The following is a 27,235-nucleotide window of genomic DNA, read 5'->3' as shown; positions in this document are numbered from 1 at the left end:
AGCTCAGGGTGGTGGAAAGTGTCCCTGGCAGAGCTGGCTTGCCCCCCAGCCTGGCAGGACACAGCAAACCTCCCTCTGTCCCCATTCCCCTGCAGCACTGCAGGGCTCCTCTGCTGTTCCATCCTTGCCTGAGTACCTTTGCACAGAGACAAGAACAGAAATCATCACAGCAGCCGTTTCTGAAGATTCCACAATGGGTATTCCTCACCCCTAAGGGAGGGTAACTCTATCCACTGCCCAGAGGTAACAACCCTTTGTACATAAATTATGGGGACAAGGGAAAAGGACAGGATGTGCCCTCACCAGGAGTGCCCTTGAAGCAGAAGACCACTGCAATGCTGGAGTGCTATAAAGCTTGTTTAACCTGATAAAATACAGATTTATGAAAAACTATTTTAAACGGGATTAAAACTATCGTGAAAGAAGTTCACAGGACCAGAGGCAGATCCTCAAAGGCCAGGTTCTTCTGCAGGATGCTCTGTGAAACTATGGAGACATCCATCCTACAACAGCTGCTGGAACTCATGGTGGTGCCTCTTGAAAGCAGAGCCACCAGCCAAGGTGGCACAGCCACCAGACAGCTGTGCTGACTTCCTGAGGGGGTGGTTTGCCCTTGGGCATACTGACAGCACCCCAAAATACAAGCCTGTCCTGGACAGTGCTCACTCAGCTCAGGTTTTGTTCACCCACAGACACCTGAGCCAGCTTCTAGAGCCATATTTCCCAGTCAGGTTCACTTGCCTGGCAGAGAGGAGGTCAAAGAACTCAGTGTGTCCACATCCCCCAGCATCTCCTATCCCCATTCCCACACCAGTGTTCCCTCTCCTGAACCTTGCAATGGGGTTCCCCAGATTCAGCCCCAGAGGGTGCAGCAACTTTGCAGGACAGAAGCTCCTGTCTTATGTTGTTAACTTTCAGATACCTCTATACTTAAGCACCAAAAGTGGAATTTGCTGGGGGCTTTTTTCTTTGATGATGCAAAAAAGGCCCACACAGCAGAGTGCTGAACTTTAACTATCAGATTAGTTTGGAGACCGCCTCCATCAGTGCTGTCAGCACAAATTATTTGCCCTGTCAGCTCCCACACCTCTCCCAGGGCCAGCACAGCCCACGCCCTGACGGGTGACACTTGTTCCCAGGCACATGGACAGGTGTCTTGTACAAATGGCACAGATCTCTCACGGCCAAGACCAGCCATGTTCTCCCCTCACAGAGATTTCACTGCTGGAACTGACAGCAGATATGGCTCGCAGTAATTTTGGGCACATGGTCTGTGCTCGCTCTGTGGCTGTCCGAGCTGATTTAGGCAAAAATGTACTCCTTGTCTTCTAAAATTTAGGCATCCTGACCTTACCAAAGAGAAACAGAGTCCCTTGTAATTGCTGGAAGCATTCACAAGCTTCTTTACAGCTGACCTAGCTGTCCCTGCTGCTTTACAACTCACACCCACACAACACAAGGTCTGACAGTCATGACTGTGAGGGCAGGGTACAAGATCCATGGATTTCTACCAGGATAAATCACCAGAGGTTTTAATTTCTGTCAGCTAAGGCTAGGGCCTGGTGTTTCTGCAGAGACATCTGCAAAAACACACAAACAAGAGGCAGCAGAACCACCCCAGTGGGAATGCCTGGAGCACCTGGAGAGCCTGTCCTGCGAGGAAGAACACAGAGCTGAGTCAACACGCACACGTCATGTTGAGCAACAAGACAAGCAGCACAGGCAGCACTGCAGGACAACAGCAAATAAACACACCATCACCACAGCCCAGGGCTCTCCAGAAGTGCTGTGAAAGCAGCACAAGAGGAAGGAACAGAAGATCTAACACTCACTTCACAGATCTTCTCCAGCGAAGGGACGAAGAAGTCATCGCAGACGATTGCCAAGGCGTAGAACATGTACACAGCCTGCAAGGGAGGAGAGAGAGGGCTGAGCCTGGAGACTGTCACACACAGCTGAGTGCAGCAGCCCAACCCATCCCAGGTTTCATTTGGTACAGACTTTGCAAGAAAATAAAATGCTCTTGCAAGAAGAACTCATCGAGCTGTCTAGGATGTAACTGAAAAATCATGGAGTATTTATCTGAAAGTTCTTATAAACTATCAAAAGCTGCCAACATTTTATCTTCACCATAAAGGCTGCTGTTTTTTTGTTTTCTTTTTTTTTAAATTCTCTGGACATTGCTAATCCACATTGAAATATTTTTGCTTTCCTTCTTTTTTACTCTGGACATTACTAAGCCACACTGAAGTACTTTCGCCTTCCTTTTTTTCCCTGTTGGGCAGTGCAAGGCTTTTCTATCACTGTATTCTGTAAAAATCTAAACCCTGGAGGAGTATTTTTGAAATCTAGTGTTCTGGAAAAGAAGCTTTTTTTCTGGACTGAAGTGCCCTGCCATGTCACTTGGGTCCCAGCAGTAAATCTTGCTGAACTTCACATAGGAAAAAATATAACCAAGGGGGAACACAGGACTCAAAAAGAAACTGGGCCAATCAGCTCTTCAATTTCATGCAAGAAGCATTTAATCTTGGTTTCTGTACTATTAAACAGAATGTGCTGGGGCCTGATCTCTGCCCCAAGGGGCAAATGGCACAGCGTGGCTCACACGCACACAGCAAAACCCTGGAAGGCAACCTGGCCCATCCTGCCCACAGGGAAGGAGCTCACTCCACAGTTACTTCTACAGGCAGTGCAGCTCCAGTGACTTAAATACAGCTGAGAGAAGTGGCCAATATTTGTAGAAAAACAGTGTATTGATCCAAGGGAACCACAGTTGCAAGCACATCACCCACAGATCCTCTGGCTTTGCTTGCTGTTGGAGTCTTGCAGAAGCTCAGGCAATGCAAGGAGACCAGAGTATTTTTTTCTGGAGAGAAAGCAGCAATAAAAATGGCCTCCAGGTTTTTTTCTTCTTGTTTTGATTTTCCAGGAACAGGTTTAAATCCCCCAGCCCCACCGAAAACACAGATTCTAATTTGCCAGAGTTACAAGTTTGCTGCAAAAAAGGCAGTAATTACTGTACATCTCGGCCATGACAACTTTTTGAGTTCAAAAATAACTCAAGTGTATTTTTTTTTTCAGGATTAGAGATGGGAGTTTCATCATAACAAATTATTTTGGCATAATCTTGACACAACAGGTGCTAGAATGTCACTTGGATAGTTTCTGTGCTACTTTGTCCCTCATCATAAACATGAGTAAGTGTAACTTGGGCTTTTTGAAAATCTTACACTGCAAAACAGCCCCAAGGACCACAAGAGTAAGCAAAATTCCAGGTCTCCAACTCTGTTGGGTGCAGCAAAGAACCTGATCCTGCAAAGGGAGCACCAGCTGCTGATACAACATCAACTGTATCAACAGAGATAAAGGAAGATAGGAACAAGGATCAGAAAGGGCTCCAGAGAGTGATGTGGCCAAATTCCATTGAAACATAACAGATAAAGGGTGCCTAACTTCAGCTTAGATTTTTGATCTGCTAATCATAATAATCTGCAGTGAGTCATGCCCTCAGTGCCCTGCTCCAACACACAGTAATGCCCCTCAAGAAGGCTAATCTGTCCAGCAGCATCATTCCTGTAACGTGAGCATGTCCTCTCCCTTTGATATGATCCACACCCACGGAGCACAGGGCTCCACGTGCCTGCTGGGTTTCCTGCACCTTCCAGAGCCAGGCAAGGGAATGGGGCCAAGGGGAGGCAGCATCCCATGCCCCAAAACCCAGGCAGCTCACCCCAGATGCCCCCATGCTTGCACTGCATTGCACTGCAGGTGTCCACAGATGATGCCACACTCCACAGGGCTCACTGAGGCACCAGGGCCACCAGTTCTTCAGTTGAGACAATTCCTACTCTGGAATCTTAGATGCACATTCAAATGATGCCAGGGGAGGGACTGTGTCACTTCCAGTGCACTCAAGACTGCCAAAGCATCTCCACATCCCAGCATCAAAGTGGAATCTCATGGTGTCCAGGTTTTGAGAGGGCACAGCAACCACCTTCAAGGGTGACAAGGGAATTTGCTTTTGTCCACCCAGGCTTTCTTATTAGTAGGATCAGGTACAAGACAAAAGGCAAAAAGGGCACTGAAATGAGTAAGGAACAGAAAAATAAATGTGAAGGAGCTGCCCCTCCAGGCTCTTGCTCATTCCCCCCAGGAGTGGGGACTGTATCCCTGCTGCAGGAGCTGGAAGCACTAAAGCAAACCCACGGCACTCCTCAGGATGGAGTGCACTGACCAGGCTGAGCCCACGGCACCTGCACACTCCAGCATTCCCTTTCATGACCTCACTGCTGCCACAAAGCTGGCTTTGGCTCTGAGTCTTCCCTAAGTTCATTCAAGTGGGTGCAATAAAGTGCAAAGTGTCAGAATTGAAGGAGTATCTGGCTAAATCCCAGCCTTGTTCACAGCCTAAATCACTGGAAGCTGCCCACAGTCAGTGAACACATGAGGATAGACACTGTTACTTCCTTGGAAGTTCTTCGGGCTTTTTGGTGGGGCTTGTTTGTTTGCTTCTTAAACAAACACAACAAAGCAATATTTAGAGTTTGGGCCAGCAGGAACACAAGCAGGAGGGGGCTTTTTTATGCAAGAGGGAGGAAGGCAGGAGCATCAAGGAGGCATCTGCATGGCATGTCCCGTGAGGAGAGGGCCAACTGCACATCTTGAGATTTCAAGTAAGTCATCCTGAGATTCCACCAAGGAGTCACATGGATTTCTCCTTCAGCACATGAGCACCACGGGAGCAGCAGCTCTGGAAAGGAGCAGGGCAGCACAGACTGAAGGCTGTTCCACCTGGAAGTGCCACTGGGAATTAAGGAATTGGTTGGGGGACACAGAATATGGCCTGTGCAATGGCAGCAGAGTACAATGTGGAGGACTCAACACACAAAATAAGGCTCATCCCCAGCTTCACTCAGTTTTAAGTGATGATATGGGAGTCTTTAGCCAGGCAACACACTTTAAAAAACACACTCACTCCTCCTCCCCCAAAGGACATTAAAAAATTAGGAAAATGCAATGGCTCTGCATAAAAGGATTATAAATGCCAGATTAAGTACCACATTAGGACTGATTTTAAAACGACGATTCTAACAAACAGAGATGCAATTTCTGCATTAAAGGTGATTAAGTTTCTTACTCAAAATACCTGCTCCACTGCACAGCACAGAAATGGTCATTCTTCATGTTTGCCCAGCAGTCCTTTGAGCTTCCCATGACAGTCTTCACACTCAACCTCGCTTCACTGAGTGAAGGAAGCTTTTCACAAGAGAGCAGAATGCCGTGGAAGCAGCAATCCCTGCAGCCCTGCCTCCTTCCCAGGGGGCTGTGACAGGCTGAGGTTGCTGCTGGCAGCAAAGCGGGGTGGGGTGCCTGCTGCTGCCCCACAGACCCTGTCCTGGGGGGGCAGGACTAGCAAGGGGCCACCCCTGAAACCACCTTAACCAAGCACAGGGCTTTCCTCAACTCTAACTGCATCACAAACCAGGAAATTCCTCTGGCTACCCTGGAGGACTCGAGCCCAAGACCCCTGTGCCTTTGATCTAACCCTAGGAAAAAACAATTACCAACCTTTATATGAAGAATTACAAATTAAAAGGGTTTAATTAGAATAATAGTTAGTTTGTCACTGGGTGAAAAATAGATTTTTTTCAGGGTTTTTAGAATGGGGGCTCGAGGTCCCAAAAATGGAGGAATTTGGGCGTGCCTTGTCCTTCTTCTTCTTCCTAGCCTCCATCTTCTGGATGATGTTGGCATTTTTAGATTGGTTTAGAGTAGAAGCTCACTGTCTAACATAGGTGATAGGTATTGGGAAGTTATTGTAAATAATGTACACATAGTTTTTAGTATAAAAAGATAACACTGCCCCAGGGGCAGGCAGAGTGCCTCTGTCTGATCTCTTGAGTGCACCTTGTCATGCCAGGAGAAAGAATTTTATAGATAAGAAACAATAAACAACCTTGAGAATGAGAACAGAAGAGTTCTGACTCCTTCTTCAAGCACCGGGCTGGGAAAAGAGACTTTCTAAGACATCTTGGGGTCACTGACCAGCAGAGATTCTGAGACAAACCCACCTAAAACTCCATTGCTGGAGGGAAATTAAAAACCCCAACCAAAGCAGGAAGCCACAGAGCTTGGGTTGACTCTGTCCAGCAGGTTGTGCACCATGATGTGCCCAGCAGTTTGTGCACCATGATGTGCCCAGCAGTTTGTGTACCATGATGTGCCCAGAAGTTTGTGCACCATGATGTGCCCAGCAGTTTGTGTACCATGATGTGCCCAGCAGGTTGTGCACCATGATGTGTCCAGCAGGTTGTGTACCATGATGTGCCCAGCAGGTTGTGCACCATGATGTGCCCAGCAGTTTGTGTACCATGTCGTGCCCAGCAGGTTGTGCACCATGATGTGCCCAGCAGTTTGTGTACCACGATGTGCCCAGCAGTGCTCCCACAGACGGCCGGGGCACTGTGGAAATGAACCCCCTAAGGAGACAGCCCTGTGCTGCAGGAATGAGATGTGTCTGGCTACTGACCCGATGCAGAAACAGAGACAGGGCCCGTCCAGGGCGACCTACATTCCCCAGCTCCTGGCAGGAGGGAGGCAGGGGCTGTCAGAGCCCGTTCCCATGGCTACAGGAGGCAGTGGCAAGGCAGGAGCAGGAGCGATGGATGGCTGAGCACACACACTGCTCCTCCACCCTGCTCTGCCCAGGGACAGGCTCAGCTCTGACCATGCTCCTCACACTGGCAAGACAAAATATCCTGGCTCTGCACTCCAGACCTGCTGGAGGAGGCTGGGAAAGGAGGAAGCAACACTGTGCTATCAAAACACCAGGGTAATGCAGAGACCCAAACCCCCCATTCTCTCTCAAATTCCCCTTGGGAATTTCTCAGCAAAGCCATTTCCCTCCTGTCTGGAGGGGGTAACTGGTGCAAGTGCCCCTGAGCATGGCAGGGCTGAAGATCCACATGGGGATGTCAGCTGGAACAAAATGAAACCCAGTAAAAGGCAAAGAGAGCACCTACACAGTCTTCCAGCACCCAAAGGGACTGCAGGAGAGCTGGAGAGGGACTCTGACAAGGGCTTGGAGTGACAGGACAAGGGGGAATGGCTTCATGCTGGCAGAGGGCACAGTAGATTGGGTACTGGGAAGGAATTCTTCCCTGTGAGAGTGCTGAGGCCCTGGCACAGGGTGCCCAGAGAAGCTGTGGCTGCCCCTGGGTCCCTGCAAGTGTCCAAGGCCAGGCTGCACAAAGCTTGGAGCACCCTGGGATAGTGGAAGTTGTCCCAGGCCATAGCAGGGGAGCTGGAACTGGATAATGTGTAAGGTTCCCTCCAATCCAACCTACTATGATTCTACAAACAGTGATGTTAAGATCGCAAAAAGAAGCCTTTTGGGTGCTGGGGAGCTCCCAGGCTGCAGGAACAGCACCAGACCTAAAATGCAGACCCAGGCCCCTCCAAACTGAACATCCCAAACCAGTGACTTAGTGGGGAGATACTCAGCAGCTCAGCCTCTTCTCAGAGGGGACATGGAAATAATGAATGGCAATGAAGCAGCCAGCTGCTGAGCTCTGAAAAAGTATCCAGGCGAAATTAAACACCATAACTCTAACCTGAATTATGGCCTCAGTGGCCCACTTCTCCTTCAAACCAAAGTATTTTCAGTTCAGACCTAAAACTATTGCTGACCTGCCCATTTTTCCCACATTTTTCAAGTGTTTAGGGATTAACTTTCATTTTTGTGAAGTATCAGATCAGTTTTAGTAATTCACACAGCCCCACTGTAAAGATTTGCTGGGGTCTTTTTTCCCTTTTTATTGAACAACAGGGAGAAGATGCCCTGGGAAGCCTCCTGCTCTTCCCAAGGTCCCTGTGATAGGTTTTGTCCCATTCCTCTGGGTTCTGGCAAAGCAGCTTTGCCTTGATGTCCTTCAGAATTAAACATGAAAGTACAGGCAAAGGGGCAGAGAACAACATTTTCACTGAAATGAATAGAAACTGTCTTAAGGAGAGGTCACTAACATGAGAAGCATGGTGATGACCTCTAATCACCACTGAATTGTTCTCCCTGCCATTACAGAGCTCCTTTTACAGTCCAGTTTCCTCAAACCCACGAAGAAACCTCAGTAGAGGCAAAAAAACCCTCTGTGTCTGTATCCTCCTTCCCCTAAAAAGTGCATTTCTGCTTCTGCTCTGATTTCATCACACATTTGGTAACTATTTCTGGGAGGTAAAAAACAGAACTGGAGGTTCAGAGCACCCTTTCCAACCCAGACTAGAGGCAGGCTGCTAAATGCTAACATCTTCTGTTTTATCTGAGTATAATTTTTTACTTTGACAAGAGGTTGTCTCCAGCTATCCCAGTACTAGAGAGGCAGAATCCAGCCAGGTCCTGCACCTCAAGGACCACAAGACAAAGAGTGGTCAGTAAATTTTCCTCAGTCCACCAAACTGCTGCAGAGAACAATGGAGCACCCATGGAACAATGGATGGAGGGAGCTGCCTTGCTGTTTGCTAGCAGGGAAGAAACTGAGTACATTTCTGCTGGGACAGTGGATGCTTTTCGACTTCTCATTAAAAACAGATTTTTCTCTTTATTCTGAACTAGACAGTTCAGTTCTCCAGACTCTATTTTGGTATGTGTTAAAGGCACATTCACAACTGAATTCATATATGAATTTTTAGGAGTATTCTTGTTGGTGATATAAAATCCAGCTCGGGTCCAGTGCTCAGTTTCCAAAACATTTCAAAGCTCAGTGTTCCCATGGAAACTTGAGATTCTTGAACTTGCCAGGCACGGTCAATAGCAACGTTACTCAACAAATTTCTGCAGCTATTTAGCCAAAATAAAATCCTTACACAGAGGGCTCACATTAAAATACACAATGCAATCTAATTTATGCTCAAAAAGAAATCATGAATCACTTCTCACAGCTAATAGTGACTGCTCATTTAAGCTGACTAAAAATTGTTAAAAGCATTTGACTAAAAATTGTTGAAAGCTTCTAAACATTCATTAGGAGCAGGTATTTTCTTGGCTGCTTAAGAATGTCTCTGATGTAACTCAAAGAGCTGATAAAGCAAACTTTCCAATCCATGTAATGCCATGGATATTTCTATGTCAATTATTCCATCCCATAAACTTCCAGAGTTACTTCTTGCAGAACTCCTGCATCTTTTAGCTCTCTGACATTTAGTTTTCATCTTAAAGATGTTAAACTGTCCCATTTTCAGAGACAACTTTCTTTTTGCTGTGCCTGACATTCTGATGGTGTCTACAGAAAGAATGAAAATGAGAAGTGAGTTTAAACCATCCTTCCATTATTGACTCCTTTATATCAGAAGATCCCAAGAACAAAAAAGCATCACATCCCTGACTTCACAGTCCATCCAGGAGATGAAAATGCACCGAAGAGAAAATAACTTCAATCAGAGCTCCTGAGCACACAAGGCCCTGTCCGTGCCAGCAGGAGAAGAAAGGCAAAGTCACAACACTTACACAGAGGACGTGCAGGACGACAGCTCCATGTCTCCTGTCCTCGTTGGTGAAGATGTCATTGGGGAACTCATGAAGAGCTGCAAAAAGCAGGGAGGGGGGAAAGAAAGCTCAGATGTTTAAAAAAATCAGCTCCTCACACCCACCCCTCGAGCTGCTCAGTAGCACAGCAAGAGGTGCCCAACCCAGCCCTGCAGCCGCTGCCACAGGCTCTGCCTCACCTCCCTGGGGCTCAGCTTACCTTGAACTCAGGCACCTCCTTCCCCAAATTTCACTGTGCCATTTCCTGCCGTGGCCAGCACCACAATGTGACCCACAGATGCCTCCCTAGAGCACAGCATGGCTCCTTCCCTGAGGGAAGCACTCAGAGCAGGTGCAGCATCTCCTGCAGGGGCTGGCAGCTCTGCTCCCACTGCCCAGCAACCCACAGAGCCGTGGAGAGGAGCACAGCAAGCACCTCACAGCCTTGGCTGCAAATGCACTGTTGCAAGTCACCAAGAGACAAACTCCCTCCATTTGCTCAAATGCCTTATTACTGCTCTGGATGTTAATTGGATTATAAAGCTCTTAAAAACAGCCTGGCAATTATGCTGCAGGAATGGCTTTGGGTTATAAATCAAAAAGCCAGTGTGAAGATGATGGTCTAGCATTCAAGTGCTTCTCAGTAATTCCAGATTTTGAAACAACAGCTTTCTTCTAATGGTCAGTTCTTCACATTCAGCCATCAGCTGGAAAAAATCAAACTGCCTTTCACATCCTTAGCATTAATAAAGCTCCAGCAATAGGGACTTAATTAGCAATTGCACAGAAGATTAAATGGAAAAACAATCCGGCTCACTCTCCTGGTTTTGCTGCCTCTGAAGCAATAACTGAGCAAAAGGCAGCTGCATTTTAATTTTGTTCTTCATGCAAGCAACAGCTCTACCCAGGCACTGCACCAGAGGAGGAAATCACTCTTTTTTTACAGTCTTTTACCCAAAGGCTCAGCTTATTACTGTTAATTGTATTCCTATGGATTGGTAAATTCTATAAGGAGTCCTAACAAACCAGCAGAAGCATCTTTAGAATATCCACAACAGAGGAACACAGGAATACCCTTCTCCTTTATGAGAACCAGCAACGCCTGTGACTTTTCATCACCAGTCGGGACTCACCCACCAGGAGCTGTGACCACTTCCAGGAGCTGTGATTCCTTCTTTCCAAGGCAGAACAAGTCCTGCCAGGCTGCCTTCCCCTCCCACCCCAGCACATCTGCTGTGTTAGAGCTGCCAAAGGCTGCCAGAAACCCCTGTGTTAGGTGTGCAGCCTAAGGAAGTAGTCAGGGAGGTACCAGCACAAGGACAGGAGTGAGGAAAACCCCTAAAAGCAACACAAAACACTGTGGAATCTGAGAGACAGCAAAGGTAAATGAGGTGGAAAGGATTCATCCTTCCTCAGCAAAACAACATTATGTCAAAATCCAGTGTTTCCCTCAAAGCTTTAAGAAAAACTCCTGACCAAAGGAAACACAGGGAGGTCTGCCTGCAGCAATATGCAGAATGGTTTGCCAATACACGTCTGTGTGCTTCCCCTCCTCCTGCAGCTGCCTCTGAGACTTTACATTCACTACAGACAGATGATAAATAAAAATACAATCCCTTTATCAAGAGTCTCTGGGAGGCTCAAGGAGCCTGAAGTGCACCTAAGGTAAAGGCATAAAGGGGAAAAAACAGTACAAAAATAGCATAAGCTGTCTTTAGTGTAGTGTCTGGGAATCCTGGCCCTCCTTCCTGCGCACAGCAGAAATGCCCAGTGCTCCCTCAGGCAGGAAATGCACCTGCTTTTCAGAAAAAATCCAAAATGTCCATCAGCACATCCTCCCCAACACAAACACATTCAGTGGGTTACACTGGGAAACATGCAATTATAAACTAATGTATGCAAATCTGAAATCTGCTGCATTTTTATTAGCTGCATCAGGTGCAGATGAGTACAGATAAGAGGAGAGCTTTGCAAAACACAGGAGCTCCTTTCTAAGAAGAAATAAAGGGTGCTGCTGGAACACCACTCCAACAACAGCTGCCCTATTTAGTGGATTATAAAAGCCCAGACAGTTTGTTATTTCACTAAAAGAGTCCCCAGCCTTTGTCAGAAAATAGGTGCAGATTTTGCCAGGTTTATTCTGATTGCACAGAAAAAAACCCAACCACCCAGCCAACGAACCTAAACTCAAAGAATAAAAGACTTCAGCCTGATAATCCACTCTGGTCCTGCAGATTGGCAGGTATCAGCCTGGAGCAGCAGAAGGGCAGGATCTTCACAGAGCTGGCTTAGCACCTCCCCAGTTACCTCCTGCATTGTGGGCATCAGGCACAATTCCTGGTGCATTTCCCAGGTGGTTCCAGCCCTTGGACACACATAACTCAGTCTCAGTTTTCAGTTCCTGAGGGTCACATTCCCTGAAAACCAACACTGATCAACACTCCTTCCAGGGGTGCAGTTCTGCCTGGCACTGGGGCAACTCGTAGAACTGTGAATTAATACAAGGATTATTCACATTTGGAAGTAACTGGAATTAGATGGCCATTAGCAAGATATGGATTTGCCTTGGAAAGGGAGCTAAATGTTGCAGGAACAGATGAGCATTAGGTGTGAGAAGCTGTGCTATTTTGCACTTGACCCCAGGTGTTCTGACAGGCTGCTCTGCAGCACAGGGACCCCACACCTTTTGGGGACACCGTCAAAAGGGTATTGCCAGATTCAGACAAAATATCTGGATCTACACCTGCCAAGAGAAAATTATTTTTCATAATACAATGAGCTGGAATTAATTCTTGTCCTGCTATTCTCAATTAGTGTGCAAAATTGGAACCCTATTCCGCCCAGGCCACAGGTGATTTTTGTAAGGTTCTGCACTGGCTGGCACAACACAAACCTGTCTCTGCCCAGGTGCAGAGAATGTGCTGCTGTGCCTCTCCTCAGGGTGGCACTTTTCACAACCCCCTTCCCAGCTCCTCCTTTCCCTCTCACATTTAATGTTCCCACCTCTCCAAAAGGATTACTTTTCCAAAAATCCAGCACTGTACTGGAGCAATAGTTCTAAATGCTATGACATCCACTTATTTTTTTAGGAAGTCTTTATATTGCTAGCCTGTGTTTCTACTCTGGGGACAAGAAAACCCTTGGGAAATCTCCCACAGCTTTAAGAAATGAAAGATGTTCATCCTGGCCAGTGAGTTACCAGAAAAGAAAACTCACAAATTTACAGCCTTGGTTCATTTTCTCATGCTCTCCCCACAATTCCTTCTCTGTGAATTCTGCTGTTGTCACCTATGACATATATATATATATATATATATACACACACATATACATATATACACACACACACACATATATATATGTAACTATAAATATAATATATATATTTAATATATATTTAATATACATATTATTTATATAAATATATATAATATAAAATATATATTCTATATATAAATATAGAATAAATTTAAATATTTAATATATGAATAAAATAAAATATATATTACATATATTATATTATATGTAATATATATAAAATATATAATATATATTTAAATATATATTAAAATTATATTTTATATTATAAATATAGTATAAATATAAATATAAATATAAATATAAATATAAATATAAATATAAATATAAATATAAATATAAATATAAATATAAATATAAATATAAATATAAATATAAATATAAATAATGTTTTACTCTCTACTAAGTGAAAATGTGCTTACATTGCAGTGGCATGAGCCAAAATGCAAAGAGAGCCAAACTATGGTGATACATCAATAATAAAACATTTTGCTAATGTTTCACTCCTGTCTCCACTTTGCTGCAAAGCAGCAGCTGAAGCAGCACGGGGCACAGAGCCCACAGTAAATCATGCAGCATGCCCAGAGTTACCATCCCACACCTTACAGTGGCTTTCCAGGCTCTGTGCCTGGCCCCTGGGGGGACAGTCACCCAACAGAGGTGGCAGCAAGAGGCAGAGGGGTGGGAGCTTCACCCCTGCTGGAGCCACTGAGGCTGGCCAGGTACCTGTTCCAGACAGAGCAGGGGTGGTGTGAACAGAATGGGACAGGTCTGTGTTTCTGCTGAGTAACTTAGGCATGGGCTGGGGGAAGAAAGGAGGGAGGAGATGGAGGGATATGAGATGGTGAACCCTGTGCACCATGGGGAATTCAGAGCCGGCAGCTCATTTGCATGGGAAGTGAGAACAAACATTACTCCCTGCTACTCTGGAGAGAAATCACAGCCTGAAAACAGCTGCCAGAGCAGCTCCCAGGGCTCTGCACCCATGGAGCAGCCCCACTGCTGCCTCTCAGCACCAACTCCAGGGAGGGCAGCTCTGGCCAGGCTGCAGGGCTGTTTTACCTGGCTGTAAACAGGCACACAGCCAGGGCATGCATGGTTCTGTGGGTGTCCCCAGCAGCTGGGCAGCTTGTCATTTCCATACACACCTAGCTGACAATTCTCCAGAATTTAACATGTTCAGAACTGTGCAGAAAGTGCAAAGTGCATCTCCTTTGAAAGAAGCACATGAAATGCCCAGCCCTGCACACTCCACACAGTGTGGTCCTCCTTTTCTCTACACTCTCCTGGCTGTGTGCTGGGTGACACTGTGCTCCCAGACTCAAGTCCTGTTCCATCATGGGGCTCTTTCCCTATGCCAGCTGCACACACATTCTCCTGACACTTTCCCCCACTGCAGGAAGCACAGCCTTGAAGGAACAAACCCCTGAACACAAGCAGAGCCCTTGTGAAGTCAAAAAGGTTCTGCCTTGGCTGCAGTGCAAATGAGTTGCTTGCAAGGTCAAAGGTGCATCAAGATCCAAGGACAACAAGCACATATATCTCAGCAAAAATGGGGGAGAAATCAGAAATAACAAATAATATGCTACAGCATATGGGTCAGAGAGAGTTTAAGTCAAATAACAGCAGCGAGTGACCTTTAAAGAGAAGGTTATACTTTCCTTTGTTCAGTACATGAACTAATTTCTGTCACAGCGAGAATCTGGCAATTGTTTCCCAGGATCACTGAGCTTTTATCTTCCCGTGTTTTACTTGACCATATATATATATATAGTATCTTATATATATAATACATATTATATAAAAATATATATTTATGTGTAAGTATACATTTATATATATTTTTATATTTTATATTTATATATGAATATATAAAAATATATGTTCTATTACAATATATTATATATAATATATAATATATAATATATAATATATAATATATAATATATAATATATAATATATTATATATAATATATTATATATAATATATAATATATAATATATAATATATGCTTTGGCTGACAGAGGGCAGGGGTAGATTGGATACCAGGAAGAAATTCTTCCCTGTGAGAAGAAAAAGACCAGGCTGCCCAGAGAATCTCTGGCTGCCCCTGGATCCCTGCAAGTGTCCAAGCCCAGGTTAAATGGAGCTTGGAACACCCTTGGATGGTGCCAGGTGTCCCTGTCCATGGCAGGGAGTACAGGTTTCCACTGTACAGGTTTTCATGTCCCTTCCAACCTTTCTGGGATTCTATAGTAAATTTTGCTCTGCTCTGTCCCCATCCTGAGCAGCAATTGCTCCCTGTGAGAGGCAGCACAGGGAGCTATCAGCACAAGTGCCAGTGGTACAACTTTTACAGACCTGAGCACAGCTGGTGCTGGATCAAAATGTTACCCTTGACAAATGCAATGCTCCTGCAAAGTGATCCATTATCAGCCACACACTCTGGGCAGAAATAGCTGGTACTGGAAGGCTCTCAGCAAAACCAAACAAGAAGAACAAAAACCAAGCAAGAAAAGAACAAATCCCTGGCTGGTTCCTGTCCTCACACGAACTGCCAGAAATTCCTAATAATTTACTGGCTTAATTACAGCTATTCTGGAGTTCCCAGACTTCTTCTGATTTGGAACGGAATACAGTCCCTCTTTCATTAGCTTTATTTTGGGTAACAAATATTTATATTGTGCTCCTATCCATGGGCAGGCTAACCAAAAAAGGCAACTTTACAGAAGCACTTCTATAAAGCCACCTGGAAAGGAAGAGATGCTGCTGTCACCTCTCTGCTTTTCTGAGGGGTGGGAGAGGGAGGGACTTTTTAACCTCTCAGCATCTCAAGTACTTGAGGCAGGGATGCCATGAGCTCAAAGGAGGGGAGCAAATTACCCTGGGAATACAGGGGTGGCTGGGAACCTGGATTGGAGCATATTAAAAAAAAAAAAAAAAAAAACAAAACAACCTCCTGCAAAGAACCAAACTTTTGGATTTTGCCAGAAACATGTTTAAAGTTGTGGCTTAAACACGTGGTCCAGGAATAAAGGCAGCTTCAACAGGGGCTGGCTTTGGCAAGCAGCAGGCAATGCCACTGTGAGCACCTGGAATGTGGCACAGGGACAGCACCTTGGGCCAGAGGAGGATGTGAGGGGGACACAGACCCTGGAGTCACAGAACCCTTTGGGCTGGAAAAGCCCTCACAGGTCACAGAGTGCAGCCCCCAAGCCAGCACTGCCCTCCTGCCAAAGCAGCCTCTGCTCCAGGCCTCCCCCAAAGCCATCAGGGCAGGGATTTACTGCCTGCAAATGAATTTCAACATTTGAACTGTCCAGGCTCATCTGTGGAGCAGCTCTAATATGCTTTAAGCTCCACTGAATGTATAAATGCTTAAAGCTATTACAATCTCTGCTATTTTACATTAGGCATCCCATTAACTATTTTCTTACTTTGATGTAATTAGTGTTTACCATTATTTGGAGATTAGTTGTGGATAATGAGGACACATGGCCTGTCTCCTCTAGAGGCCCAGAGTTGTTTGAAAAGGCAGGGCAGCCCTGCCATGACAGGGAGCCCCTGTCCTGACACCCTGGGGAGCACAGGACAGGACCCAAAACGTGTTAGGATTTTCCATTTAAGCTTAAATGACACCTAGAGGATCTGGTCCCTTCCCCTCTCAGCCACAACAGAAGCAATTTTCCTTTCCCATTTCCATCCCAACACAAGGTGCTTAAAGTGCTCAGGCACTTAAATCTTATGGAAATTATGTTTAGCAAATCAGAGACAGTTCCATACTTCAGACATCCATCATTTAGCTCTTTGCATGTAAAACTGGCAGGGAAAATTTCCATTCCAAAATTGCAAGGTTAAAATGCTACATCTACCTAAAGCATCTATAAAAGGAAATTAGAGCAATTCTTTACTTTGATAGAGCAATAAAAGTATATTAGAAGGGAATTCTTGGGGGTGTAAACATTAGCATGGGAAGGATTGTCAGGTGACAAAGCTCTCAGGATGACAGCCAGCCTTTTCCAAGGCATCCAACATCTGTGGCTTCAGCTTGGCTTGGATCAGCCACAAGCCCAGCTCTTCTGGAAGAGAGCTGCAGTCAGCTCTCTGGCTGAAACACATAGCACAGGGGTCTTACTTGTGCCCTCATCACATCTTCTCCAGCTCTTTTTGCAGTTCATTGGTATTTCTGAACACCCCTCTGCTCCTCCAAGCGTAGCTCAGACCCTCAGCTCACACCAACTGCACACCTGACAAGTTCCTCAGAGTTACCTGCTCATGGTCTGGCCATTATTTAATCCAATTTTTCCAGTTTTACTGCATTGTGATGCAGTAGCTGAAAATGTCCAGGTTCAACTAGGAGGTTTCTCAGCCCCCTTATTATCCTGCCACCAGCAATTCCCTTACTCCAGGCTGATATTTCAACAATTTTCTCAGCATTACATGCATTCATCATACACCTGGCAATGACCATCTCAGAGAAGACTGGGACACGTGCTGTCCCAAGAAATGGGATGAAACACATTATTTCTAAAAAGAGCCCAGGGAACTGCACACCATTCTGCTGAGCAGAGTGAGATGGGAACTGGGGATGGCTGTGGAAAGGAGAGGATGCAGCAAGCAAGATCTTCCATGGATGGGAACCACCACAGCCTTGTCTAAACAAACTAATTGCTTTCCAGCAATTAGCACTGACTAAGGACCAGTGTGACTCCCAGAGCAAGGCTGTCACAACACCCTTTGGAATCAGTGCCCTCAGAGGGCTGAGGTCAGTGAAACTGGGGGTTCTGGCTCTCCAGCACAGCCTGACAGAGCACACACTTTCTGTTCCCCACATCTCACCTCTGAACTGCACAGGAAGCTCAACAGATTTTTTGTCTCCTTTGTAATTATCTATATAGTGCCACTCTTCCTTCTTCCTCTCATTTTGTCCAGGAGAGCATCCCTGATGGGGGAGCTCAGTGCTGCTGAGGGGACCAAGCCAGAGAGCGAGCACCATCGGGGTCCAGATCTTTGGAAAACCCACACCCAGGCTTTGCCCTGTCCTGTCACATGCCAGAGCTGGGTCCTGCCCTTTCCCCTGGGGTCCCACTGACAGATTTCAGTTTTGCTTTCCTCTTTTCCTCCTAGCTGGTTCCTACAGGGAAGAAGAAGTGGTTCGGTTTATTCTGTGACTGTGGGGAAAAGTGAACACGCAGCTCATGCAGATGAAGCAAAGTACACAGCAGGTCCCTCTGCAGTTATGCATTTTGCTTTATGGTGACAGGCAGGCTCAGAGCCCAATCTCCAGCATAAAAATCACATCAATCAATGTCAACATACTGTTCATACATCAGAAAGACAATACTGGCTTTAAATAGGTACCAGTGGTTGCAGAAGACGAGGCGTTTCCAGAACTCCATCTCCGAAGCGCCTTTCATCTCACCCAGAAACTGAAAGCCCCTAAATATAGGACTACTGTTAAAAATTCATGAGCTTCAGCAGCTATTTATCAAAGTCATGGGAATAGGATATTTTCATGATGGTGAATGGCTTGACATTCATTACTAATAAGCAAATGTGCCCTTTATTACCATTTTAGAAGAGAACATCGCTACTGATACCCAAGGAACATTGCATTACCACTGGGCCTCAGCATTAGCTCTGCTACACTACACACATCACTCCTGCCATCTGGATGCCTCATGCTTATTAGCTCCCAAATGATAATGTGCACGAGGCCAGCTCCCTGGAGCTTGACCACACCAGGCTGCTGGGAAGCTCTGTCCCAAAGGTGGGACTCCTCTCCAGGAGCTGTACCCCAGATCACTCCTACAGTGATCCCTCCTCCCTGCAGGCCCTGGATGCCCTCAGCAGAGTCCCAGCTCCTTGGTGGCAGTGGCCTCTGGACACAGGCAACACCTTCTTCTCATTGCAGTGACATGTGCCCCATGGCAGGTGACAATGCTGACTGGGGCATCATCAATGGCAGCTCCTTCCACAGCCTCCCACCACAATCATTTGACCTTAAAGGATCAATCAGAATGAAGAAGAAGTGAAAGAATAGTTGCTCTTTGCGATGGTTTAAGTTTCTCATGTTTTTTATATATGCAAACATTTATACACTTTCTGTGTTGACATGGAAAAAGCATTCATTGCTCTCTGCTGGCAGAAAGGAGAAGCAGAGAGGAAGGAGGAACCCCCTCACCTCCCTCACATGACAAGAGAAAGCTGGGCACAAAAAAGGTTTGATTTCAGTGGATCCCCAAGAATTTGTTCTTCCAGACAATCAGAGGGAGCTCCAAGGGCAGCTGTAATTACATCTAAATCCCACACAGGCAGAGCTCTTTTACGTGTGGTTGGAGAAAGGACCATCTGTTTTACTAAGGTACTACTAGGCTCTTTTTTAATTTTCTGTTTTATCCCAATTATAGCCTTTCCTCCCCTTCCTCTCTAAATGGAAGTATTGCATTGCTAATATCCAGAGTCTTAAAATAAGATTATGTTTTCAAATAAGAGAGTCTTTAAAGTCTTTAAAAACCTTAAAACGGTGAGCCAGACTTTCAATCAATTCCAGAGGATACACTTACAACTTCATTATCCTGGAAGAGCCTACATTTACCAGGCAACAAATGAGAAGCATTCAGGGGAAGTGCCTCCAGCCTCTCCTTTGATGAGCACCCCAGAACCTCCCTCTGGTGCTCCTCCAGAGCTCCAGACCTGCCAGAGGAGGAGGGAAGGTGTGGTCCTGGATTCAGAGGTGTCACCAGCCAGCAGGAAGGGAACCATGACACAGCAATCTGAGGGGGCTTTTAAACTATTTCTCCTCTTGCAGCCCGTCCTAGCTCTGTTTTCCACAGCAAAATCCTGTGTCATGGAGAGGCCAGCTTGTCAGGGTGGTACCGGCACTGCTGATGTTGCAGCTACAGCCGGAGACAGACAAAGAGCACCCCAGAGATGTTCTCCCATCAACGCCTTACCTAATACCTTCCATTTTACAGCAAATATCATCCACCTCATCACCCTGTTCCCCCTCCTGCCTTCCAAGATGGAAAAACAAGAAGGCAGCATTCCTACCCTCCAGGAAAGTCCCTTTGTGTGAAGGACTGATCCCTGAGGAAGTCAGACATGACACACACTCTGCACAGGCTGGAATGGCAGAAGGGTCACATCATGGACAAGAACCCCTCCTTGCATTCTGCTTCTCACTGAGCAAACTCCAGAGATTCCCAAAAACCAGAGCTCACATCCTTCTTTCTCTGGCAGCTCTGGATGCACTCCTGGGATGAGGGACCCCCCTGCACCCCACTGGTTCCAGGACAGGCTCCCACACAAGGCATTGACCATCTCCAGCTGCTAGACTCAAATATTTACCGTGTGCTGCTGTCTTACACAAAATCCATCAATCCTACCCCATTCCAACACACAGCTCATAAGGGCAGCTCATTAAAACCACCCCTTGCTGCCTGCTGCACAAACACCTGGGCAGGACAGTGCTGGTTCCCACAATCTGCTATGAAAACTTGCTCCTCAGCTAGGACTGGGACCTTCCTGAGCCACAGGGAAAATGCAAATGCTTAAACCTCAGCCATTTCACGTTGTTAATTCACAGCCCAACTCCACTTCCTAACAATGCACATAACATGCTGCACTAAGAAGTGGCCCAGAGCCCCTGAAAGCATTAATATAGAGAAAATCCACTTGCACAACACGTGGCTTTTAGTTTTAATGGCTGCAAGGAGAGAGAAGATGCTTAAAGCAAAGCTAGGGAGGATGGCAAGCATCTCCTTCTGTTTCAGCAGGCTACAGAAAAGCACTGTACCACAGAAGATGCAGAGCCAGAGAGCTGCTAAAGGCACAAACAGGCCAGCAAGGGACACAAACCAGCTTGGGATGTGAGCAGGGACACAGAGGGGACACTCCAGAACCAGGCTGTGAGCTGCTCCCAGTGATTCATCCCGTCAGGAGGAGGCTTGCCTCAGCCACACACAATGATCCAGGCTAATTTCCTCTGCTGACCTATACACTGCTGTGTCACACTCGGGGAACACATGCCAGACACTTTCAAAGAGCTTTGGGGAGCTTTAGCCAGAAGGGCAATGGATTTCAGTGGCAATCACACAGCTAAATACCACGTTTCCCTTGGTGGCATAACCTTTGCATAACTGTTACACTTCCCTGCCATCAATAATCTGCAAACAGCCTTAAAAAGGCCTCTCATCTCCCTTGCTTGAGCCATTTCAGGGGCACACCAGCTAAGGGACCCTGTGCACCCCCAATGCAGTTTCTGAGGGCGTTATTCCCAGGTGCCATTCCAGCCATGCAGGAGCCCAAAGCACAGCACCTCTCTCTGCCTGGTTTCTGTCAGAACTAAGGTAAGGATGCAATGGAGATGCAGAAATGTGTGTGCAGAGCAGCTGGAAGCCCTTTCAGCAGGGGAAACTCTGAGTATTTGCAGAGACTGAGGGCACAGCACAGCCCCATGCACTGCCAAGCTTTGGGGCACGGGGTTTTGCTGGTGCACAAACCTTGGGCACGAAACAGTGAATCCTGGGGCTGCAGTGGAGTGGGAAAAGGGGATTGCTGAGAGCCAGGCAAGGCATGGCTGTGCATGCTAACAACCTGCTGCATGGCAGGGCCCTCCATGGCTGGAATGGCACCAGAGAGCCCCAGCACTCTGCAAGGAGAAGCACCACAGGCACAGCAGCAAACAGATCTCTGTGCCCTGACACACACACACAGCAGGGGACTCTGCACTGCAGCACCTTTCCACTCACAGTTCCACACCCAAGGCTCTTCCTTGGGCTGTAAACCCCTCTCAGCCCCACCAAGGGAAGTGGAGGGCAAAGCACAGCGAGCACAGCCATGAGATCCCACGTAGGAACAGAGCAGCAAACAGGTCCCGACTCAAGTTTTGTTGGTGAGCGAAGGAAAAGATCTACAACATTTTATCTACACTTATCTACATTTATCTACACTTATTTTATTCCATCTAGCATCTCTGTGGCTAAACTGGATTTCCTAAAGCACAGGGGGCAGCAGCAGACTTCACTGTCACCCAGGTGAGATGTAGGGACATCTCAGAGAGAACAAGATGACAACACCACGGTGCTTGGCAATCTCCTGCTCTGTTCTCCAGAACAGCCTGAGTTTTTAGAGGCTTTAAAAGCCAAGAAGCTCTCCTCCAACCAAACAATGCCATGATTCTGTGATAATTAACATAACCAACAGAAACCTGCCCTGTGACAGCAGTGTGACCCAGCACATCTCTGCTGACACAGAGCCCAGCAAGGAGTTGGGGTCACCAAACCAGGAGGGTAACAGCTGCTGCTGGCCAGGATTAGTGCATCCCTGCATGCCTGCACAAAACCAGCTCCAAAATGATGGATGGCACACAGCAGTTGCTGGCAGCTGCAAATTTGGAATTGGACAAGGAGCAACCAAGTATTTGGATCACAGATACCCATCTGTTCCACTTCTAAGGCTCCTTTCCATGAGATTTCCCAAACTGCTGCAAAGAGCTGACAATCCTCTCGAGGCACAGGCATCACCTCTGTCACTCCAGGGAGCAGCACAGAGGTGCAGGGGGATGAAGTGACTCATGAGATGGCAAAGCAGCACCAAACCAAGGCCTCGCACACTCACAGACTCAAACACTTTCTCTCCTTTTCACCAGGCTCAGCATCATCACCAGAAACAGCCCCACCCCTTCCAAACTCCAATAAAAACCCTTCAAGCTTGATGCTATGAGACTCAAACCACAAAGCTTTTATAGAAAACTAAATTATTTTCATTAAATGCCTGTCTCCTGCCTCCAAAAGCCCTGATTTTATTCAGCTCTCTGCTGAGAATTTCCCTATCGTAATTTGGCTCAGCCAGAGCAAACCAAAACTAAGGGAAGTTTTTCTGCTGACTGCTTTAATCCACCTGAAGCCCTAAATATACAGGGTTGGCTGATTTCTAGGGCAACAGTGCAAGCTGGGAATAGGACAGCTTCAGAGGTCTGGACCCCTTGGAGGGGACGTGCATGTGGAATACAGCTCAGGCATTGAGGGACAGAGGATCTGACCCATCCTAGTGCTGGGTTATTCTGGTGGAAATCTGGGATGCACACTTCAGCTTGCTGTCAATGCCATAATTTAGTGCTGAGACTGAGAGCAGCATGTGACCCCCCCAGAACTACCCAAAGGCATCTCCACTTGTACAGAGAGGCTGGATGGGAGGAAGTTCCCTGCCCAAACCAGACCAGGAACATCCTGGTGCAAGGCAGGGAAGCACACTTTCCCTCTTCCCTTCCCACACCTCACTTTTCCCTGGCCCACTGTGCAGGTGCCTGGGACAGAGCCCTGGATGCCACAGAGCACACACTCTTCCCAAAGCACACACTGCTGACACTGTGCCACTGCCATGAAAACAGGACACACTTTGTGCTTTTCCCACAGCAAGGCTCCATTGATCAGCAAAGCAGAATATTTTTGCCCCAGCCACGGGGAAGGAATTAATCTGTAAAGCAGCATGCCTTTGGATGATGCCTGGGGAAGGCATTACCATCCCCACCTCGTGCATTTTCTGATGAGTTTCCTGAAAGGTCTCCTAGCCCTGAGCAGGGAAGGTTTTGCTGCACAGGACGAGGCTCTCTGGCACTCCACCACAGCAGCCTGCTCTCCATCCAAGCACTGCAGAGGCCAAGTTTTCCTTTTTCAGCTGTACGATATACACAGTTGGAGGTCTAATATGTGGATAGGATCCCCAGGGAGGGTTTGTGGTTGGCTGGGAACATTTCCTAAGGTGTTTTTGAAATCTCTTTTAACTCTGAGATTTTTCCCCTCTTGCCCATTGTTCCTCTTATTGCTGCCAAGCTGAAACATAATGAGTTCATTTAAACTGGAAGTGGAAAGGTTTGCAAGGGATCTGTGAAGCTTTAGCTGTTCCCATGTCAGGGACAAGGGCAAGCAGGTCTGGCTGAAATGTCTCTAACAACAGCTATATTTCAAACAGAAGAAAGAACCACCCAAACTCCCTAACGCTGAAATTTCCATTTCAGCAGTATTTCAGTGCTTGTCAAGCTCCCCAAGGAGGCTTTACCTGAGCTGACCTTCCATGATCTCCCTGGCACCAGGCCACGGAGGGAATCCCCAGATTCTTTGCTAGGGTCCCATCACTCAAAGCAAGAAAATCAACAGCTCATAAACACTGGAGAAACACCAGGAATACAAAGCACTCCCAAATCACACCTCTTTCTTGTCCTTTCCTGCCTACTGTGCAATTCACAGTTTCACTTTTATTGCCTGGCCACCCTCAATGCCACAGGAGCACAGTAAGCAACAGCAATCTGCCTTTTGCTGCCACATCACAGACAAGACAGGGATTTGCTAATCAGCCACTCCTGCTCACTGCATTTTCCAGCTTAGACCTTTCCCCACGCAGAACAGGACATGAGCACACAAAAAACCATGGATAACATCCTCACTGTTCAGCAAAGAGTCAGGAGGCTTCACCCAAGAACCAACCGTGCTCTGCTGGGCCCGGCACAGAGAGCAGGATCAACTTTGCACCTTTTATTAGTGAACAAAATACATGTGCAAAAAGGGTTGTCCCAGCGTCACCCAGCTGGCTCGTGGCAGATCTGGAATGATAAAGCTTCAAAATTCCTGCATTGCTGATTTATTTTGGCTGCCAGTCCTATATCTGACAAGCCCTGTGTGGCACAAAAGGCTGCCCCAGCTCCCTGTGATTTTAGAGATGGCTGACACTCATTGTGTTGGTGCTGCATTTCAGTGCACTGCAGAGACCAAAAAGTTTAGACTTTTTAAAACCAAAAAGTTTAGATTAATTTAAAAAGCACATTAGACTAACTCATGGGAGACTGGTCCTCTCAGTGTCTATCAGACTCCTCAGTTTCGACACAACTGCTGAAGTGCAGCTGGTTCTGCTGGAGCTGGGACAGTAAAACCAACCTCTGGCCTAGCCCACTGCACAAACTCTCTATACCTCCTAAATACACCAAGCCACACATCTGCAGCACTTTCCCTGTGGGGCAAGATCCAAAAATAGCCAGATTCTGCATACAATGCCTTCTGAGCTGGCATCCAGCAGGGGCAAAGGTCAAGTGTGCTTTGTTTTGGCACTGCTTAAGCAAGCCTGCCCCTTTCCAGAGAGGGCAGCCAGACCAAAGATCCTATTTCCAACACCAGCCACAAAGTTTATGTTTCACCTCCATCCTTGGCAGCTGTTTGCAGTTTTTACTGTTTACCCTCATATTTATTCCAAAACCAACACAACGTGCTCAACGAGGCTATGTCAGGAGAACGCAGCACACAAAATAATATCAGCAGGCAGGTCACTGGAAGTTTAGTGGCTGGGTGCCAATCAGATAATGATCTGCAAGCTGTTTCTCAACACGTGGGTGAGCACATGGGACCCTGGGCTGCAAGCAAAAGGCAGGTTTTTTTCTAGGAGATGAAGCACTCTCAGCACACCAAGGTACCAGCCCACGGAGTGATGGAGTTACCTGAAGCTGTGCTCACCTTTCTGTCTCATGGCAGTTCATTAAGCAGAAGAGAAACATGTTCCCACCTGAACACTGAGCTCCCAGAGCTCTCTCCTGGTGCTCCAGGAATGCCTGGGGCAGAGCATCCACAGGATCCCTGAGAGCCCTCAGCTCCCAAGGCAGGGATTCCTCCACCCAAGGAAGCTGCTCCAGTCTGGCACCTCCATGAACAATGAACACCCCCTGTACTCCTCAAAAGCCTTTCTGCACAACACTGGATCTGAGCTGGGACCTCACTGGTCCCAGTTTGGGGCTGGGCTGGTTTTCCCTCTCAACCCTTTCTAGGAAGCTCTTCCACACTGCCTATCTTGTGGCTAAAATTTCTTGTTTCCAGCCTGTGTTTATCCACTGCCCATTCCTATCCCCTGTTGTTGTGCTAATCCTACCACAAGCTTAGTGCTAACCCCTGGGTATGCACAGATAGCACTTGATTTTTTTTTTAATTATTGCACCAAATAAGGCCAAGGTGTTGTTTTCTTGTTCTGAGCCTCCAGAGTCCCCTGATTATCCCAGTATTTTCCATTTACCTGCTCCAGGCTGAGTTCCTTCCTCAGTGTGCTGACACTGCTGCAGCCAGCAGCCCTAACAAGCTCCCGGTAGAGCTGTGGGCTGTGAACATTTTCTGATCCCTGCTGGAAATGCTTCATGTGCCAGAGCTCAGGCACTGGCTGCCCTCTGTGCAGGAGCTGTGCTGGGAGCTCCTCTCACAGCTATGGCTGCTGTGCTCATCCTCATGGCAACCTGGGTCTGCTCCATCCCAACTCACAGCTGCTGCCTTCCAACCTCTGTACACAAACCACCACCAAATACATGGAAAACAACCAATCCCAGGACCCAAATCTGGATTAACTCATCTATTAAATTGTTCCTAAACTGCCTGCTTCTGCAGGAGCATAAAACTTCAGTTGGGCAGTGCAGATCCTGCCTAAGGGATTAATTTACTCCTCCAGTGGTTCCCCAGGGAGCTTGGAAAAGGCTTGGACTCACCCTGTGCATCCTCTCCCTACTTCACACGTCCATAAGAGCTCAGAGTGCATTTTATCCAACAAGTTCCACTTCACAGTGACCCTCTCCCTGTGCTGTGGAAAGATGTGGAAGTCCAGGGCACTGGGAATATTTCTCTGTCTGCTCTGGGGTGCCCTGACCTCCAGGGGAGCACTGACTTTGACCCTCACCCATGCAGAAAGTTTCCCAAACTCCAGAATAGACTGGAATCCACAAAAGTGTGAAACAGATTATGGAGAGTGGTGTAGGTGTATCACTTGGGTGAGAAATTTAGGTTTTGGGATTTTGAGTATGTTGTGGATGGAAACAAGATGGAGGGCACAGGGTGTCATCCTGGGTTTCTTCTTCATGCTTCTTCATGGGTTTGGGTGGCATTTTGTAATTGGACAGAAAAGCCTGCATTGCTGGCTCTTTGGGATCAGTTATTGGGTTAAAAGGGAAATAATCCAGGTGCCAGCTCTTAATTGGATGGTTTAGGTTTAGAAGATCTTGTAACACAGGCCCACGGCCAGCATGGAGGGGGCATTCCTTCCTTCTGGCCATCCACAGAAGAAGTGATTCAAACCTGGAGAAGTGGCTCAGGCCACACCTCACAGAGCTGTCCCCTCTCTGACCCATGACCAACACCATGCTGAGAGGGCTGAAGAGGTGACAACCGACCCCTGTTTTACTGAACATAACTATCCTGCTGTTCAACAAGGGAGATGAAATTATTTCTGGCTACAGTTATTGATTTGCAACATTTTTGTCTCCTTAAAAAAGCAGCCTGATCTTTCCTAACCATAACCTTTTGCAGAAAAGATTCTGCTACCTGCACAGATAATTCTCTCACTGGAGGCAGTCCCAGGAATTTCTTGTTAGCAAAAC

At 46.9% G+C, this 27,235-nt stretch overlaps 1 protein-coding gene across 3 annotated transcripts in view; it reads right to left on the bottom strand.

The window, feature by feature from the left end:
• SLC24A3 (solute carrier family 24 member 3) overlaps window positions 1-27,235 on the bottom strand; it is a 105,405-nt gene that overhangs the window by 44,411 nt on the left and 33,759 nt on the right. For 2 of the 3 annotated variants that reach the window (XM_074536764.1, XM_074536765.1), the window contains exons 3-4: window positions 9,500-9,576; window positions 1,833-1,907 (exon numbers count right to left, since the gene is read on the bottom strand). In XM_074536764.1, the coding sequence (XP_074392865.1) occupies window positions 1,833-1,907; window positions 9,500-9,576 (152 nt within the window). Of the gene's footprint in view, window positions 1-1,832; window positions 1,908-9,499; window positions 9,577-9,737; window positions 9,983-27,235 lie in introns of those variants that run through there. The other variant, XM_074536766.1, reaches the window with a different exon arrangement.

Source organism: Zonotrichia albicollis, chromosome 3 (genome assembly GCF_047830755.1).
Source record: "Zonotrichia albicollis isolate bZonAlb1 chromosome 3, bZonAlb1.hap1, whole genome shotgun sequence".
NCBI classification, from domain to species: Eukaryota; Metazoa; Chordata; class Aves; order Passeriformes; family Passerellidae; genus Zonotrichia; species Zonotrichia albicollis.
Note: the sequence above shows the minus strand (reverse complement) of the source record. Positions and strands in the feature narration are given on the sequence as shown.